General features: G+C 37.8%; 1 protein-coding gene across 1 annotated transcript in view; it reads right to left on the reverse strand.

Moving 5' to 3' along the window:
• sphkap (SPHK1 interactor, AKAP domain containing) overlaps nt 1-17,450 on the reverse strand; it is a 50,259-nt gene that overhangs the window by 1,100 nt on the left and 31,709 nt on the right. Inside the window, exons 7-11 of the mRNA XM_022748473.1 lie at nt 4,597-7,972; nt 2,843-3,001; nt 1,751-1,834; nt 941-990; nt 230-414 (exon numbers count right to left, since the gene is read on the reverse strand). Of these exons, the coding sequence (XP_022604194.1) occupies nt 230-414; nt 941-990; nt 1,751-1,834; nt 2,843-3,001; nt 4,597-7,972 (3,854 nt within the window). The remainder of the gene's footprint in view (nt 1-229; nt 415-940; nt 991-1,750; nt 1,835-2,842; nt 3,002-4,596; nt 7,973-17,450) is intronic.

Genomic DNA, 17,450 nt, shown 5'->3' on the forward strand with positions numbered 1-17,450 from the left:
ATCAAACAATAAATGCAAGGTCATCAACTTCAAGTATGTGTAAATCTTTTCTTTAAGAAATTACCAATATGTTACATAAGAGGTGATGTAATCTGACATTTTATCAAATACTGGAGCAATATACAATAAACAATATCAACAAGAATGTAAGAACATGGGAATGACCAGCAATGTCATCAGTAACAGTCTACTTTTAGTTTTTTTTTTTTATTTGTCTTCCTGTGCCTACCTTTGCAACCCTCTTCTCTTTGGACTTAATAAAGTAGAGCGCAGGTAGGCCCAGCTCGGAGGCAGCAATCCACTGCAGGGCCACCCTCAGCTCCGAGTCCACGCACTCTGGCTCGAGGTCGCAGTTTACCACCAACAGCTCCCTGAGGTTGCCACTGCCGCTTGCCGTCCTCACTGAGCTGCTCTCTGAGAGATCAAAGATGATGGGACATACTGTATTAGGAGGGCATCCCTGCATAACACACCTTGAATGTTAAGTATGTTCTCACCATCAAAGCACTGCAGGCCTGCAAAGACAGCTCTTTTTTTTTTCTACACTTGCTTGGACATCAAAAGCCAGTGTGCCAAAGCTTCACATACAATCACACAGTACGATCAGCTTCATAAAATAGAAATATCCTGAGCTCAGTTTTGCTTTGAGGTAATGTTTGTTGGAGTGTAAGTCATTAAACAAAGATGAACTTTGTGCTGAGACACTTCTGTAACTTGGGTCCTTTTAAATTATTGATGACTCTCCTTATTTCAGAGAAGAGAATCGCCTCTACTCAAGCACATCCAGTTGAGGGATTAATCACACACACCCAGCACATGCTGTACTCCGAATCACTCCAGAACTCTTGGTGAGTAGGGGGACGTTAAAGCAGAAGGAGGAGGTGAGTAATTAACAAGTTGAAAACATTGAGATGACATGAGAATGCATCACTATACTTACCAAATACATTCTCCTTAGTTCTTGCCAGATGGCCTTTCTCTGTCTCCTCACTGTGAGGGGGGAAAAAGGGATACTGGTTGAAAGTTATAGTAACATACAGTATCACTTTACGCAATAGTTCAACATTCTGAGATATATGCTTATTCACCTTCTTGCCGAGAGTTAGATGAGAAATTTGATAACACTGTTTTAATGATGAAATATGATGCTACTGACAACAGCTGGTTTGCTTAGCTTAACATAAAGACTGAAAATGGCGAAACAGCTAGTCTGGTTCAGTGCAAAGGCAACAAACTGTGCCTACCAGCACCTCTGAAGTTCACTAATTCACAAGTTACATCTTAGTTGTTGAATCCGCACAAAAACTGAAATTTAAGAACAACACACTCCGTTTTTATGGGGCTATTTCATCCTCGGCAAAATGGTGTATAAGCACATCCCTCTAAATGTTGAACTATTCCTTTAAGTATATATATCATACTGTTAATCTGAATGTGTTTAAAACTTTACAGTTAAGATATATATGGGAGAGAGTAGAACAGAATAGTAGAAATGCAGCAGACTGTAGATGCTTTTGTGTCTGTTAAACAGAACTTTGTTATCTGCGGTAGAATGACAACAGAATATGCAATTAGCTATCATCATGTTAGTCCAGCAGCCTGTCACAGTCATGTGTCACCGGATTGCTGTGCACTGCATGAGGACATGAGAAAAAGCAATATACTTTCTGTCGTATTAAAAAAATGTCATTATGGGCATCAGAGTGACACATTAATGAGAAATATTTCAGCACTGGCCTGTGACAGTTACCTGATTACTGTGCTCTGAGTGGGCACATCAGAAAAAGTATCTAGGTCTGCCAGGCCTAGACTGGATGCGCTGCTGGTCCCGTTCCTGTAAACCAATAAAAATGAAGAGATAGCGTCATTTGCATGTCCTCTTAAGACATCGGACACAATTGCTGACTTGTGAAGAGAACAATAACCAGGTGCAGTGATGCAGGTCATGTTTTTCGTTAGCTGGTGATTAACATATAAATAGCGGCTGCAGCAGAATTGGACGCTCAAGGTGGGAGAGCTGGTGATTTTTGTTTGGCAGCAAGCCTGTCTGAATGAGGATGAGGAGAGTTTGAGGCAGTTTAGGGGGGATAGGGTGCACAGTCAGGGGTGGTGGCAGCCACGCCCTTGTGTCACAACATGGATCAGAGATGAGGTGGAGTTAAATTAAGCAGGTAGATGGAGAGGTTGCAAGGAGCAGCAAGTGTTATGGTGGTGCACAGCTACCCTTGCAGCTGATTAAGCAACAAGCTGATATTTCATATCATTGCCACACTGAGCACATGGAGCCCTCCAGCTTCCCCTTTCCTCTTGAATCTACACATGTCAATGCCTGTAGAAATAAATGCATTTGAACATGCAGTTTAATTAACTTATTTGGTCCATTATTATGGCACCTGTTTTATAAGGCAAAGAGAAAGCAGACTGACTACTACTATTAGCTTATTTCAACTAGTGAGCACAGAGCAGTGACTCCACTCTATTTCGTAAAAGTTGAAAAAGTTGGTGTAGTTAAAACAAATGAGAATTTGATGAGCAGAGAATGGTGTTGCAAATGTTCTGCTCTAGAGGGCTTTTGATGTGAGCGATCACAGCCCTGTTCCACTGCAGCCCAATACTGCAGGTAGTTGTGCGTGGGGTGCAGGCAGAGTCTAGCAGAGAGGGTTTTGTGGAGTGACATATCTGCCATACACCACCTCAGCAGGCGTGGATATTGCAGCAGCAGGGAGTAAATTGGCATTAGCACAGGAGAGCGCAAGTGTCAGTAGCAATGGGCCAATGAGAGTGGGGGTGAGGGTGAGAGTGGCAGCGTTTGGAGCAGCATCAAGGAGCAACGGTTACTGACCCCTCGCTCAGCTGGATAAAACTACTGGTCTCCTCGTGGGGATCATCCTCAGGGCTTATATGGGACCAGCTTCCCATGCTCTCTTCACTGCTAGCACTCATAGAACGCTTGTCACTCTTCACTACTGCAGCCACCGCCACAGCTGGCCTGTCCCTCTCACTGCTGGGGAAAGCAAACCGCAAGATGGTGGGAAAACCATCGACCAGATGTGCACAGTGTCTGCTGTGATGTGTGGTTAGCGTTGGCTGTTTTTTTCAGTGTTGTTCCTCCTCAGCAAACATTAAGTTTTGTTGTAACTAAAATACATTTTAAAAGGTAGTATTGGCACAGTTTCTGCCCTAAAAATGATAGATAGTACAGTAACTTCATACAAATGACAAGCCTTTGCAATCTGAAATAACTATGCACTTCATAAAAAGAAAGCTAATTCATTCCAATATCTTTACTGTGTCAGCAAACTGCATTCCCCTGAGGCACTGTTGGATTTTCAGTTTCTTTTTCAGGAAGCTGATTAAATTAAAGACATAATCAGATGATTGAGGGCTGCCATCCTCGACAATTCCAGAGGGAAATCAGGTTTTATTGACTAGGCGAGTGATTGAGTTCCACACTTACACAAGGGACAAACAGATGCACTCCACTTGTTCCTGGATTACATGTATTGTCAAGTAAAAAGGAACACATCTTTTGACTCTGCCGTGCTGTGGGAGCTGTTTTTCCTCTCATTCACTATTGAACATGTCTTATTTTGAGCATCTAAATTTCTTTAAAACAAAATACAAAATACTATTAGATTACAACTGATTTCTCACATCTTGATTTGTTGCTTTCCTCTATGTAATCCCTCTTGCTCGTTTGCATCTCTTTCCACTTCAGCAGGTTCCTTTGATTCCAGACTGAGTTGCATCATGGATTCCTCTAGTCTTCATTACCCCCAGAATATCTATTAAAACGTCTCCTGGGAGAGTCTACGCTCTGCTGCCTCCTCTGAAAGTCCACTCAGACACTGAGATTTTAGAATTAGAGTGAATCTTGCCACCTTGCTGAGCCCTTGCTAAAATGTCAGTGGTTTGAATAAGACATGTAAGACTGGCCATATCTAACAATGTACTAATCAGAAGGATTACATACACTTATTACACATGAGTTGACTTAATATGAACACCATTCTTCAGCTAACCTGCTGCTAAACAACTTAAGCAACTCAAGCAAGCTTTCATCTAATGCGACCCTTGTTATTTTAGCTGTGTCACTGCAATCTAGATACCTATAAGTGTCAAGTGGTTTTAGTGTGTTAGACAAGCGTGGGTGCAGATTGTACTGATCAAGGTGAGTTCAACAGCCCCACAGCGGATAAAAGATGAAGCCACTAAAAGCTTTCTGCACACACAGTACATCACCCAGACAGTGTGAGTCACAGCCTAGCCAAAGGTTTGTCAAACCCCACACACTGCTAAAATAGATTAGTTTTCCTTGGGAGTAGATCCTTGGTGTGCCAGTCACTCTTTGATCAACCTTTACAAAATACCTTTGGTAAACTTGGACAGTTAGATGTTATTTCTTTAGTACTGATTTTCTGTTATGTTTATTGTTCATCTTAAAAATAACCATGTGATTCTTCATTTTTTTCTCTTACTTGTGTCACATAGATCAGTATCTACTCTTCACATCTACAGTGTGATGATTCTGAAAAAGCAGATTCTGCCAGAAGGAGGGGTCTGACTGTCAGGACAGGACTGTGAACAGTGTAATACCTGCTGCCGCTGGCTGTAGCTCTCTCTGCATGCTTGGTAGCTGACATGTCTGGGGGTGTTTCCTGAGGTCCTCCTTCAGGCCTTTCAAGGTTTGAAGGGGTCTCCTCATCCTTCTGATCTCCCTCAATGTGGATCAGTGGTACATCTCTGGGGCCCCTCATGCGGGGTGCACTGCTGTCACTAGTCCCTGACCCTACTCCAGTACCAGCTTGCTCCTGGCTTGACCGACTGCGACTGCAACTTAGATGAGATTGTTTGAACCCCCTCCTTCTTTCACCAACAGGCATGTGTGATCCAAGCATTCCCCCAGCTACATCTTGCTGGCCCCCAAGTGCAGACTTGCCAATATCCACTATGTCAGCTGCCAGGCGATTGGCAAACTGCTGCACATGGGGCTGGGAGTCTCCTGCAGCCTCCAGCTCAATACTATCCTCGGGATCAGCAATGATCTTATTCTTTCTCATCAAGGACTCAATGGAGCTTGACCAGGTCTCATGAATCAGCATATCAGTTATCTGGTCAGTCTTACCCCTTTGATAGAGGCAGGAGTCTGACTTACACAGTCCCATGGCTGACACTGAGTTGGTGGGGTAGATATTCAGCGTGTCTCCATGCACATTGCGGGCGAATCCATCAAAAGAGTTGGCTTTAATGGGTGAGTTGACAGTCAGCCGTGAGTCTGAGGAGCGCCGGTCTGGGACAGAAGACTGTCGTATGCAGAAGGGTGTCCTAGGAGAAGGGGGAAACAGACTGTTGCTCCATTCTTTAGTCTTAGCAATGCCATACTCTTTGTTTTCCTTATCCATGTCCCGAAGCATAAACCTGTAGAACTCCTCTGTGATGCTCTCTGTGCTGGACTGTTTGGACAGGCAGGATGAGGCCCTGACATTAAGGTGACCATTTTTCTTTGATGCAGCCTGTTGCACAGCTGCGGTCAGAATGCTGCTGGCATTTTTCCCTGCGTAGTAGTCCAGCAGAAGGTCAAAGCCCCTGCCCTCAGTCTCCATCTGGTTTACCATGAACCGTGAGAACTCATCAGTGATGCTCTCACAGCTGGACTGCTTAGAGATTGAGCTGCCACGACTCAAGTTCTGACCTAACCGACTGCCAGGCCCCAGTGTGTTGGGTGTGCCTGAGGGGTCTGCGTCTTCTTCTGGAATGCTCTCATAACTAGATGCCTTCCCACGGCTCCATCTCTCACATTGCAACCTGCTGCGTGGCTGGCCTGCTTTGGATGTATCTACCACATTAAGCTCAGGGCAGTTCATGATCCTAGCTGTGACTTCTGAGGCAAAGAGGGCAAATGGGTCCTGTGGTTCATCGGGGTTGACCGACTCGTCCACCACCCGGTTCACAAGCCGCTCCATCAGTTCTGGTTGCTCCTCTGTTTTTCTCTTGATCTCACTGAGGCGTGGCGCCCGATGCTTCTTGGAGGCAGCATTGCTGCTCTGACCCTCTTTCCTCCTGAGCACTGTGCGGCAAGCGGGGATGACGTAGGCTTCTGGGCCTTCAGTAGATGCCCCTTTTAGGGCACAGAACCAGGGTTGTTTCCCAGTGGAGTTCTCCAGGCAGATGGCTGCTAATTCTGTGGCCATAGACACCACTGTAGCAGCCAAATCATCAGCGTAGCAGGTAATAGGTGTCCTGGATTCTGAGTCCATTCGAAAAGAGAGCAGAGAACTGCAAGAATTGATGGAGGACTGGGGCGTGAGGGAGGACTGCCTGCTGTCACCTCCTGTCACTAGTCGTCCCCGCCTGTCGGTGCTATGAACTGGGATTTCACTCAAAGGTTCTCTGATGGCCCCACTGCCCTGCTGGATCAGCTGGTGGTCAGCGAAGTCCTTGGCAGGCAAGGAGGTGGATTTAGACTGACTTTGTCTGCACAACAACTGCTGCTGTTGCTCTTTGCTGTGTGCTGTGGAGGAAGATACAAGATCACTTTCCTCAAGCATATATTTCTCCTTCAGCCCAGAAACCATGGTGAACTTATCTGTGAAGTTCAGCGTGCCACTGTGGTTCTCACTATTAATGGACTGGCTATGGCCAACTAACCAGTGTAACTGACTTAATGGATCCTTGCTCTCCTTGGTCATAGCAGGCTCCCTAGCACAAGTATCACCCTCTTGTGTCTCAACTGACCCTTGGTCAAATCTAGAGATGTGACTGATTTTCTTCTGTGTCAGGCAAAGGATATCAAACAGCAAATTGTTTACACTGTCCTGCAGACAAACCTGAAGGCTTGGTGCATCTTTTCCAGTCCCCTCCAGTTCTTTTTTTTTTTTTGCTTTCTCTAAAGCATGCTTAAATAGGCTGTCTGCAACCTCATTTATTAAGTCATCCACCTCTCTTTCATCCATGTAGGATTTTTTTGGACAAGTAATGCCATCTACTATCTTGTTATGTGTGGCCTCCAGCAAGTGAGCCACACTCCTGTAGCCTTGTGGCTGAGTCAGCACCTCTGCTGCTTCCCTGTGCAGGACTTCAGCAATGTTGGCACGGAATGCTTCAACACTGGTACCCTGTGACACACTGCAGTGCAGTGTGAAGGCTGCAGAGGCCTCGGCAGCAGACATCAGGCCGTGGGATGCTGTGTAGACATCGGCGGAATCTGCGTCAGAATTGCCTCCCTCCCCTGACTCCTCTGTTATCTCCACAGCTGCTACAGCACCAGCTACCTGAGCTACGCCACACATGGCTGAGGAGAGGGAGTAGTCACCACGCTCTTCTGGGTCCTGTAGTTCCTCCTCTGTGTCCTCCTCTGAAGCAGATTCCATGGTGAGCTGTTCTGTCAGCTGTGGCGTAGTGATGGTACCAATAACACTGGCAGCACAGGCCAAAGCCACTTCTACATGTTTGGAAGAGTGCCCTCTGTTGTGGTGGGGAATGTGAGCCTGTGTCCCATTCTCTGGCACCTCTCTGGCTTTGGCAGTGAGATCCTGGTCGGGCACATGAGACACCTGGGTCTCTGGCCATTCTGCAGCTCCGTCAGAGCTGTCTGGGCTTTGAACTATAACAATCTTGGGGAGTTCAAAAGAGCATGTACGCTGCTTGGAAGGCTCTTTGGTCTTTGAAGGACCACTGGAGTTGGATGGACAACTTGCAAGGGACACGCTGACAGCAGCCTCAGAGACAAAGGAGGTTTCATCTTGAGAGAGGCGTATGAAGGCGTCTTGTAGTACTGACTCAGCCAGATTGGTGGCGTAGTGACCAGCTGATTCCTTAGTCTTGAGGCTTGCTCGCTGATGCCCTTCTTTTTTCACCTCAGGGTCCTCCCTGCTCTGATGATGGGCCAGCTGTCCCCTCTGACATGCTAGTCTGACACAATGTTTCTGCGCAACCTCTACCAAGCTCTCTGCCAGATCACCACTCTCTGGGTCTGTGAACAGAGGGAGGGGGAAAACAGAGAAACACAGGGAATGAGAAATGTCCACTCTGATTACAAAGTAGCTCCATCAGTTTCCAAAGAGTCACAGCAGGAGTAGAATATTGCCCTTTACCCTTCACTGAGCTGGGTTATGTCTTGTTTGTCTCATTCAATTTCCCCTTGGACAATATTTCAGATAATTATTTTCATCTAACACATTTCATGAATGGGGTAACACGGTAGCAATAAATATATACTTCTCTATTCTCAGTCACTATAGAAATCTTTCAGTGGTAGTTATAACACTGCCTTGGTAGTTTTGTTGCAACTACAGGATTCAATGCCACTAAATATGCTGTATTCATTTTTTAACTGGATGTTTGCTCAAACAGGATTAAAATAGGATTTACAATATTAGAGTGAGCTCTAGTTAGATGTCAGTAATTATGTCAGTTGTGGACTAGATAGACACACATGAGCCGTACCGGGGACCCGGGCGCACGGTGGCTCGCAAGTGCCTTGCGCGCATTTAATGTTATAAACATTCAATGAGCACACACTTAACAATGAACCCGTCGTGTGTCAACACTTTAACCACTGCTGCATCATTTACATACAGCAGGGTAACCATCTCAATGTGAACATTACATTGACTCAATGTAGAGCTGGCTGTGTTACATCTTATTTCTGACACAGGTATAAACATGTAAACATTTCAATTGAAAGTAAATGAAGAGCGTACGATCCACATGCACTGCGCTTGATAGACTTCATGTACTACTTGTTTTTTAAGCTTTTAAAGATGACCTTAAAATCAGGATTAAACTTCTGTTTTTCTGCCCGATTCCTTGGTTGTTTAAGGAAGATGCCATAACATCAAAGTATTTTTGGAGAAACCTTTTCATGCTGCACAGTATGTGATCAACATTCTATCTCTAAGGTTTTGAATGGACAGTTTGCTGACTCAAGATGTGAATAGTTGCAAATGTATCACAGGAACCCTGTGAGGCTGTTCAGGCCAACCATGTTTACACAATGTACAGATGTAGGATGAATTCTTTAACCACTAGGTCGTTGTGCACTGTGTCACACAAAGGACAGAAAGGGTCCTTGAGGCAACTATAATGAATGAAGCTTTTAGAGACAAAATTGACATTTATATAAAAGCTTAAATAAATTAGTGCATAAGTTAAAGCATTTTTTCTAGCAACTACGATTATTCACGATATAAATAGGAATTTATCAGGATGAAGTAACATGACTTTTTGAAAATTAAAATTGTAGCTAGATTCAAGGGCATAGTTTTGGTCTTAACATTGGTAGGGAAGCAACAACCCCACCACCCCTCATAAAAAAAAAAAAAGATGTTGACTTTAAGGCATAAAAAGGCGTAAAAACATCATAGTATAGTAAAGCATAGAAAAGTGATAGTATAGTAAGGCATTAAAAGTCACGAAAAAGTCATGATAGTAAGGCAAAAAAAAGTCATAGTATGGTAAGGCATCAAATGAGATTATATTGGAAGGAATAAAAATGTCAAAAAACGTCATAGTATAGTATGGCATAAAACGTCATAGTATGGTAAGGCATCAAATGAAATTGTATAGTTAGGCCTAGAAATGCCAAAAACAATGTCATAGTATAGTATGGCATAAAACGTCAAAAAAACATCATAGTATATTAAGGCATAAAAGGTCATAAAAACGTCATAGTATGGTAAGGCATCAAATGAAATTGTATAGTTAGGCCTAGAAATGCCAAAAACAATGTGATAGTATAGTATGGCATAAAACGTCATAGTATGGTAAGGCATCAAATGAAATTGTATAGTTAGGCCTAGAAATGCCAAAAACAATGTGATAGTATAGTATGGCATAAAACGTCATAGTATGGTAAGGCATCAAATGAGATTATATTGGAAGGAATAAAAATGTCAAAAACCGTCATAGTATAGTCTGCCATAAAATGTCAATAACACACCTTAGTGTATTAAGGCATAAAAGGCCATAAAAACGTCAAAGTATGGTAAGCAATACAACGGTATAGTATAGTCAGGCCTAGAAATACCAAAAACAACGTCATAGTATACTATGGCATGAAATATCAAAAAAACACCATAGTATATTAAGGCATAAAAGGTCATAAAAACGTCAAAGTATGGTAAGCAATACACCGGTATAGTATAGTCAGGCCTAGAAATACCAAAACCAACGTCATAGTATACTATGGCATGAAATATCAAAACAACACCATAGTATATTAAGGCATAAAAGGTCATAGTATGGTAAAGAATAAAACAATATAGTACAGTAAGGCATAAAAATGCCAAAAAAACGTCGTAGTATAGTATGTCATGAAATGTCAAAAAAACACCATAGTATATTAAGGCATAAAAGGCCATAAAAACGTCATAATATGGGTAAGGCATCAAATGAAATTGTATTGGAAGGCATAAAAATGACAAAAAACGTCATAGTATAGTATGGCATAAAAATGTCAAAAAACGTCATAGTATAGTATGGCATAAAATGTCAAAAAAACATCATAGTATATTAAGGCATAAAAGGTCATAAAAACGTCATAGTATGGTAAGGAATCAAATGAAATTGTATTGGAAGGCATAAAAATGACAAAAAACGTAATTGTATAGTATGGCATAAAAATGTCAAAAAACGTCATAGTATACTATGGCATAAAATGTCAAAAAAACATCATAGTATATTAAGGCATAAAAGGTCATAAAAACGTCAAAGTATGGTAAGGAATCAAATGAAATTGTATTGGAAGGCATAAAAATGACCAAAAACGTCATAGTATAGTATGGCATAAAAATGTCAAAAAACGTCATAGTATAGTATGGCATAAAAATGTCAAAAAACGTCATAGTATAGTATGGCATAAAAATGTCAAAAAACGTCATAGTATAGTATGGCATAAAAATGTCCAAAAACGTCATAGTATAGTATGGCATAAAAATGTCAAAAAACGTCATAGTATAGTATGGCATAAAAATGTCAAAAAACGTCATAGTATAGTATGGCATAAAAATGTCAAAAAACGTCATAGTATAGTATGGCATAAAAATGTCAAAAAACGTCATAGTATAGTATGGCATAAAAATGTCAAAAAACGTCATAGTATAGTATGGCATAAAAATGTCAAAAAATGTCATAGTATAGTATGGCATAAAAATGTCAAAAAACGTCATAGTATAGTATGGCATAAAAATGTCAAAAAACGTCATAGTATAGTATGGCATAAAAATGTCAAAAAACGTCATAGTATAGTATGGCATAAAAATGTCAAAAAACGTCATAGTATAGTATGGCATAAAAATGTCAAAAAACGTCATAGTATAGTATGGCATAAAAATGTCAAAAAACGTCATAGTATAGTATGGCATAAAATGTCAAAAAAACATCATAGTATATTAAGGCATAAAAGGTCATAAAAACGTCATAGTATGGTAAGGAATCAAATGAAATTGTATTGGAAGGCATAAAAATGACAAAAAACGTCATAGTATAGTATGGCATAAAAATGTCAAAAAACGTCATAGTATAGTATGGCATAAAATGTCAAAAAAACATCATAGTATATTAAGGCATAAAAGGTCATAAAAACGTCATAGTATGGTAAGGAATCAAATGAAATTGTATTGGAAGGCATAAAAATGACAAAAAACGTCATAGTATAGTATGGCATAAAAATGTCAAAAAACGTCATAGTATAGTATGGCATAAAATGTCAAAAAAACATCATAGTATATTAAGGCATAAAAGGTCATAAAAACGTCATAGTATGGTAAGGAATCAAATGAAATTGTATTGGAAGGCATAAAAATGACAAAAAACGTCATTGTATAGTATGGCATAAAAATGTCAAAAAACGTCATAGTATACTATGGCATAAAATGTCAAAAAAACATCATAGTATATTAAGGCATAAAAGGTCATAAAAACGTCATAGTATGGTAAGGCATCAAATGAAATTGTATTGGAAGGCATAAAAATGACAAAAAACGTCATTGTATAGTATGGCATAAAAATGTCAAAAAACGTCATAGTATACTATGGCATAAAATGTCAAAAAAACATCATAGTATATTAAGGCATAAAAGGTCATAAAAACGTCATAGTATGGTAAGGCATCAAATGAAATTGTATTGGAAGGCATAAAAATGACAAAAAACGTCATTGTATAGTATGGCATAAAAATGTCAAAAAACGTCATAGTATACTATGGCATAAAATGTCAAAAAAACATCATAGTATATTAAGGCATAAAAGGTCATAAAAACGTCATAGTATGGTAAGGCATCAAATGAAATTGTATTGGAAGGCATAAAAATGACAAAAAACGTCATTGTATAGTATGGCATAAAAATGTCAAAAAACGTCATAGTATACTATGGCATAAAATGTCAAAAAAACATCATAGTATATTAAGGCATAAAAGGTCATAAAAACGTCATAGTATGGTAAGGCATCAAATGAAATTGTATTGGAAGGCATAAAAATGACAAAAAACGTCATTGTATAGTATGGCATAAAAATGTCAAAAAACGTCATAGTATACTATGGCATAAAATGTCAAAAAAACATCATAGTATATTAAGGCATAAAAGGTCATAAAAACGTCATAGTATGGTAAGGCATCAAATGAAATTGTATTGGAAGGCATAAAAATGACAAAAAACGTCATTGTATAGTATGGCATAAAAATGTCAAAAAACGTCATAGTATACTATGGCATAAAATGTCAAAAAAACATCATAGTATATTAAGGCATAAAAGGTCATAAAAACGTCATAGTATGGTAAGGCATCAAATGAAATTGTATTGGAAGGCATAAAAATGACAAAAAACGTCATTGTATAGTATGGCATAAAAATGTCAAAAAACGTCATAGTATACTATGGCATAAAATGTCAAAAAAACATCATAGTATATTAAGGCATAAAAGGTCATAAAAACGTCATAGTATGGTAAGGCATCAAATGAAATTGTATTGGAAGGCATAAAAATGACAAAAAACGTCATTGTATAGTATGGCATAAAAATGTCAAAAAACGTCATAGTATACTATGGCATAAAATGTCAAAAAAACATCATAGTATATTAAGGCATAAAAGGTCATAAAAACGTCATAGTATGGTAAGGCATCAAATGAAATTGTATTGGAAGGCATAAAAATGACAAAAAACGTCATTGTATAGTATGGCATAAAAATGTCAAAAAACGTCATAGTATACTATGGCATAAAATGTCAAAAAAACATCATAGTATATTAAGGCATAAAAGGTCATAAAAACGTCATAGTATGGTAAGGCATCAAATGAAATTGTATTGGAAGGCATAAAAATGACAAAAAACGTCATTGTATAGTATGGCATAAAAATGTCAAAAAACGTCATAGTATACTATGGCATAAAATGTCAAAAAAACACCATAGTATATTAAGGCATAAAAGGTCATAAAAACGTCATAGTATGGTAAGGCATCAAATGAAATTGTATTGGAAGGCATAAAAATGACAAAAAACGTCATTGTATAGTATGGCATAAAAATGTCAAAAAACGTCATAGTATACTATGGCATAAAATGTCAAAAAAACACCATAGTATATTAAGGCATAAAAGGTCATAAAAACGTCATAGTATGGTAAGGCATCAAATGAAATTGTATTGGAAGGCATAAAAATGACAAAAAACGCAATTGTATAGTATGGCATAAAAATGTCAAAAAACGTCATAGTATACTATGGCATAAAATGTCAAAAAAACATCATAGTATATTAAGGCATAAAAGGTCATAAAAACGTCAAAGTATGGTAAGCAATACAACGGTATAGTATAGTGAGGCCTAGAAATGCCAAAAACAACGTCATAGTATACTATGGCATAAAATGTCAAAAAAACACCATAGTATATTAAGGTATAAAAGGTTATAAAAACGTCATAGAATGGTAAGGCATCAATGAAATTGTAGTGGAAGGCATAAAAATGACAAAAAACGTCATTGTATAGTATGGCATAAAAATGTCAAAAAACGTCATAGTATACTATGGCATAAAATGTCAAAAAAACATCATAGTATATTAAGTCATAAAAGGTCATAAAAACGTCAAAGTATGGTAAGCAATACAACGGTATAGTATAGTGAGGCCTAGAAATGCCAAAAACAACGTCATAGTATACTATGGCATAAAATGTCAAAAAAACACCATAGTATATTAAGGCATAAAAGGTTATAAAAACGTCATAGAATGGTAAGGCGTCAATGAAATTGTATTGGAAGGCATAAAAATGACAAAAAACGTCATTGTATAGTATGGCATAAAATGTCAAAAAAACATCACAGTATAGTAAGGCATAAAAAGTCATAATATAGTAAGTCATAAAAAGTCATAGTATAGTAAGGCATAAAAAGTCATAATAAAGTCATAGTATAGTAAAGCATAAAAATGTCGTAGTATAGTAAGGCATAAAAACGTCCTAGTATAGTAAGGCATAAAAGTCATAATATAGTAAGTCATAAAAAACGATAGAACGACACAGTATAGCAAGGCATAAAAAGTCATAAAAACATCATAGTATAGTAAGGTATAAAAATGACATAGAATAGTAAGGTAAAAAAAGTCATAAAAACGTCATAGTATGGCATAAAAAGTCATAAAAATGATATAGTATAGCAAGGTATAAAAAGTCTAGTATAGTATGGCATAGAAAAGTCATAATAAAGTTAGGCATAAAAAGTAAAAAAACGACATGGTATAGTAAGTATACTATAGTAAGGCACGTCATAGTATAGTTAGGCAAAAAAGAATAGTGTATTATCGCATAGAAATGCTATAATATAGTAAGCCATAAAAAGGCATAAAAGACGTAGTATAGTAGGGCATAAAACTGTCATAGTATAGAAAGGCATAAAAAGGCATAAAACGACATAGAAATGCATTAAAAGTAAAAAAAAGTCTAGTATAGTATGGCATGGAAAAGTCATAATATAGTAAAAGGCATAAAAAGACACAGTAAGACTTTAAAGGCATGAAAAGCCTGCATGGACCCCGGGACGGGATTGGTCGGAGCAGAGGGAAGGAGTCTCCAGTTCCACAGCTTTCTTTCCTCATAGATGTGGCAATCATCCAGCCAGCGCACACCACAACTGCAGACATTCTGGCATTCAGAAGAAGAAAGAGTTCAAAAGCCTGGACAGCACATTATCCGCAGCAGCTCGCCTCTGTACCTCTTGTGATTGTGAATGTTTTGTATACACTGTGATTCATGTCTGAGGTAATAGTATTGCCTGTGGGGACTGGGCTAGGACTTAGATACTGATTGTGCATTTTACACTTAGAAAGAACAGGGGTGCTACTTCCTCTCATTTTGGATTTTAGACTGAGCATAGGTACGCTCTTTTGTTTCATCTCACTTTTAGTAAAAAAAGAATTGAGATTTGTAACTCCCTGTACGGTAGACTCATCTTTTGGTTATGTTTTGTTTTTGAGTTAAGAAAGCATCCATTTTGCCCTGTTCCTCTCCTTTAGTTACACTATAACCTTGTTTGTAATTTTTTTTACTTATTGACCCTCCTGACTATGCAATAAATTGTCTTTGAAAATACTAACTGGTTTTCATTGCTTCCCTTTTTCCCTGATTGCGAGCTGAGTCATAACAGTACGGTATACAAATGTCACAGTATAATAAGTAATAAAAAGGTCATAGTATCATGAAAACATGATAAGGAATAAAGTCATAAAAACATCACAATATAGTAAGGCATAAAAAGTCATAAACAACTCATGGAATAGTAAGGCATAAAAAAGTCATAGTAGTAAGGCATAAAAGTCGTAATATAGTAAGGCATAAAAACATCATACTAAATAAAGTAAGGCATAAAGAGTAAAAAAAAAAAGTCATAGTATAGTAAGGCACAAAAAAAATATTGCATAAAAAGTTNGCATAAAGAGTAAAAAAAAAAGTCATAGTATAGTAAGGCACAAAAAAATATTGTATAAAAAGGCATAAAAAGTCATAAAAGTCATAATTTAGTAAGTCATAAAAAATGATAGAAAAACATAGTGTAGTAAGGCATAAAAATGACAGTATAGTAAGGCATGAAATGTCATAATATAGTGAGGCACAAAAGAATCTTGTTATAGAAAGGCATAAAAAGTCATAAACACTTCATAAAAATGACATAGTATAGTAAGACATAAAAAGTCATAAAAAAGTCATAGTATATTAAGGCATAAAAACGTCATAGTATAGTATGGCATAAAATGTCAAAAGAAAACATCATAATATATTAAGGCATGAAATGTTATAAAAACATCATAGCATGGTAAGAAATACAACGACAAAGTACAGTATGGCATAAAAATGACAAAAACAACGTCATAGTATAGTATGGCATAAAAATGTCAAGAAACATAATAGTATATTAAGGAATAAAAGGTCATAGAAACGTCATAGTATAGTAAGGAATAAAACAACATAGTACAGTAAGGCATAAAAATGTCAAAAAACGTCATATTAATGTATGGCATAAAATGTCAAAAAAACATCATAGTATATTAAGGCATAAAAGGCCATAAAAACGTCATAGTATGGTGAAGAATGAAACAATATAGTACAGTAAGGCATAAAAATGTCAAAAAACGTCATAGTATAGTATGGCATGAAATGTCAAAAAAACATCAGAGTATATTAAGGCATAAAAGGTCATAAAAACGTCATAGTATGGTAAGGCATCTAATGAAATTGTATTGGAAGGCATAAAAATGACAAAAAACGTCATTGTATAGTATGGCATAAAAATGTCAAAAAAAGTCATAGTATACTTATGGCATNAAACGTCATAGTATACTATGCCATAAAATGTCAAAAAAACATCATAGTATATTAAGTCATAAAAGGTCATAAAAACGTCATAGTATGGTAAGGCATCAAATAAGATTGTATTGGAAGGCATAAAAATGACAAATAACGTCATAGTATAGGATGGCATAAAAATGTCAAAAAACGTCATAGTATACTATGGCATAAAATGTCAAAAAACTCCATAGTATATTAAGGCATAAAAGGTCATAAAAACGTCATAGTATGGTAAGGCATCAAATGAAATTGTATTGGAAGGCATAAAAATGAAAAAAAACGTCATTGTATAGTATGGCATGAAAATGTCAAAAAACGTCATAGTATACTATGGCATAAAATGTCAAAAAAAACATCATAGTATATTAAGGCATAAAAGGTCATAAAAACGTCATAGTATGGTAAGGCATCAAATGAAATTGTATTGGAAGGCATAAAAATGAAAAAAAACGTCATTGTATAGTATGGCATAAAAATGTCAAAAAACGTCATAGTATACTATAGCATAAAATGTCAAAAAAAACATCATAGTATATTAAGGCATAAAAGGTCATAAAAACGTCATAGTATGGTAAGGCATCAAATGAAATTGTATTGGAAGGCATAAAAATG

The sequence above is a fragment of the Seriola dumerili genome, unplaced genomic scaffold (assembly GCF_002260705.1).
Source record: "Seriola dumerili isolate Sdu_G_001 unplaced genomic scaffold, Sdu_1.0 BDQW01000122.1, whole genome shotgun sequence".
NCBI lineage: Eukaryota > Metazoa > Chordata > Actinopteri > Carangiformes > Carangidae > Seriola > Seriola dumerili.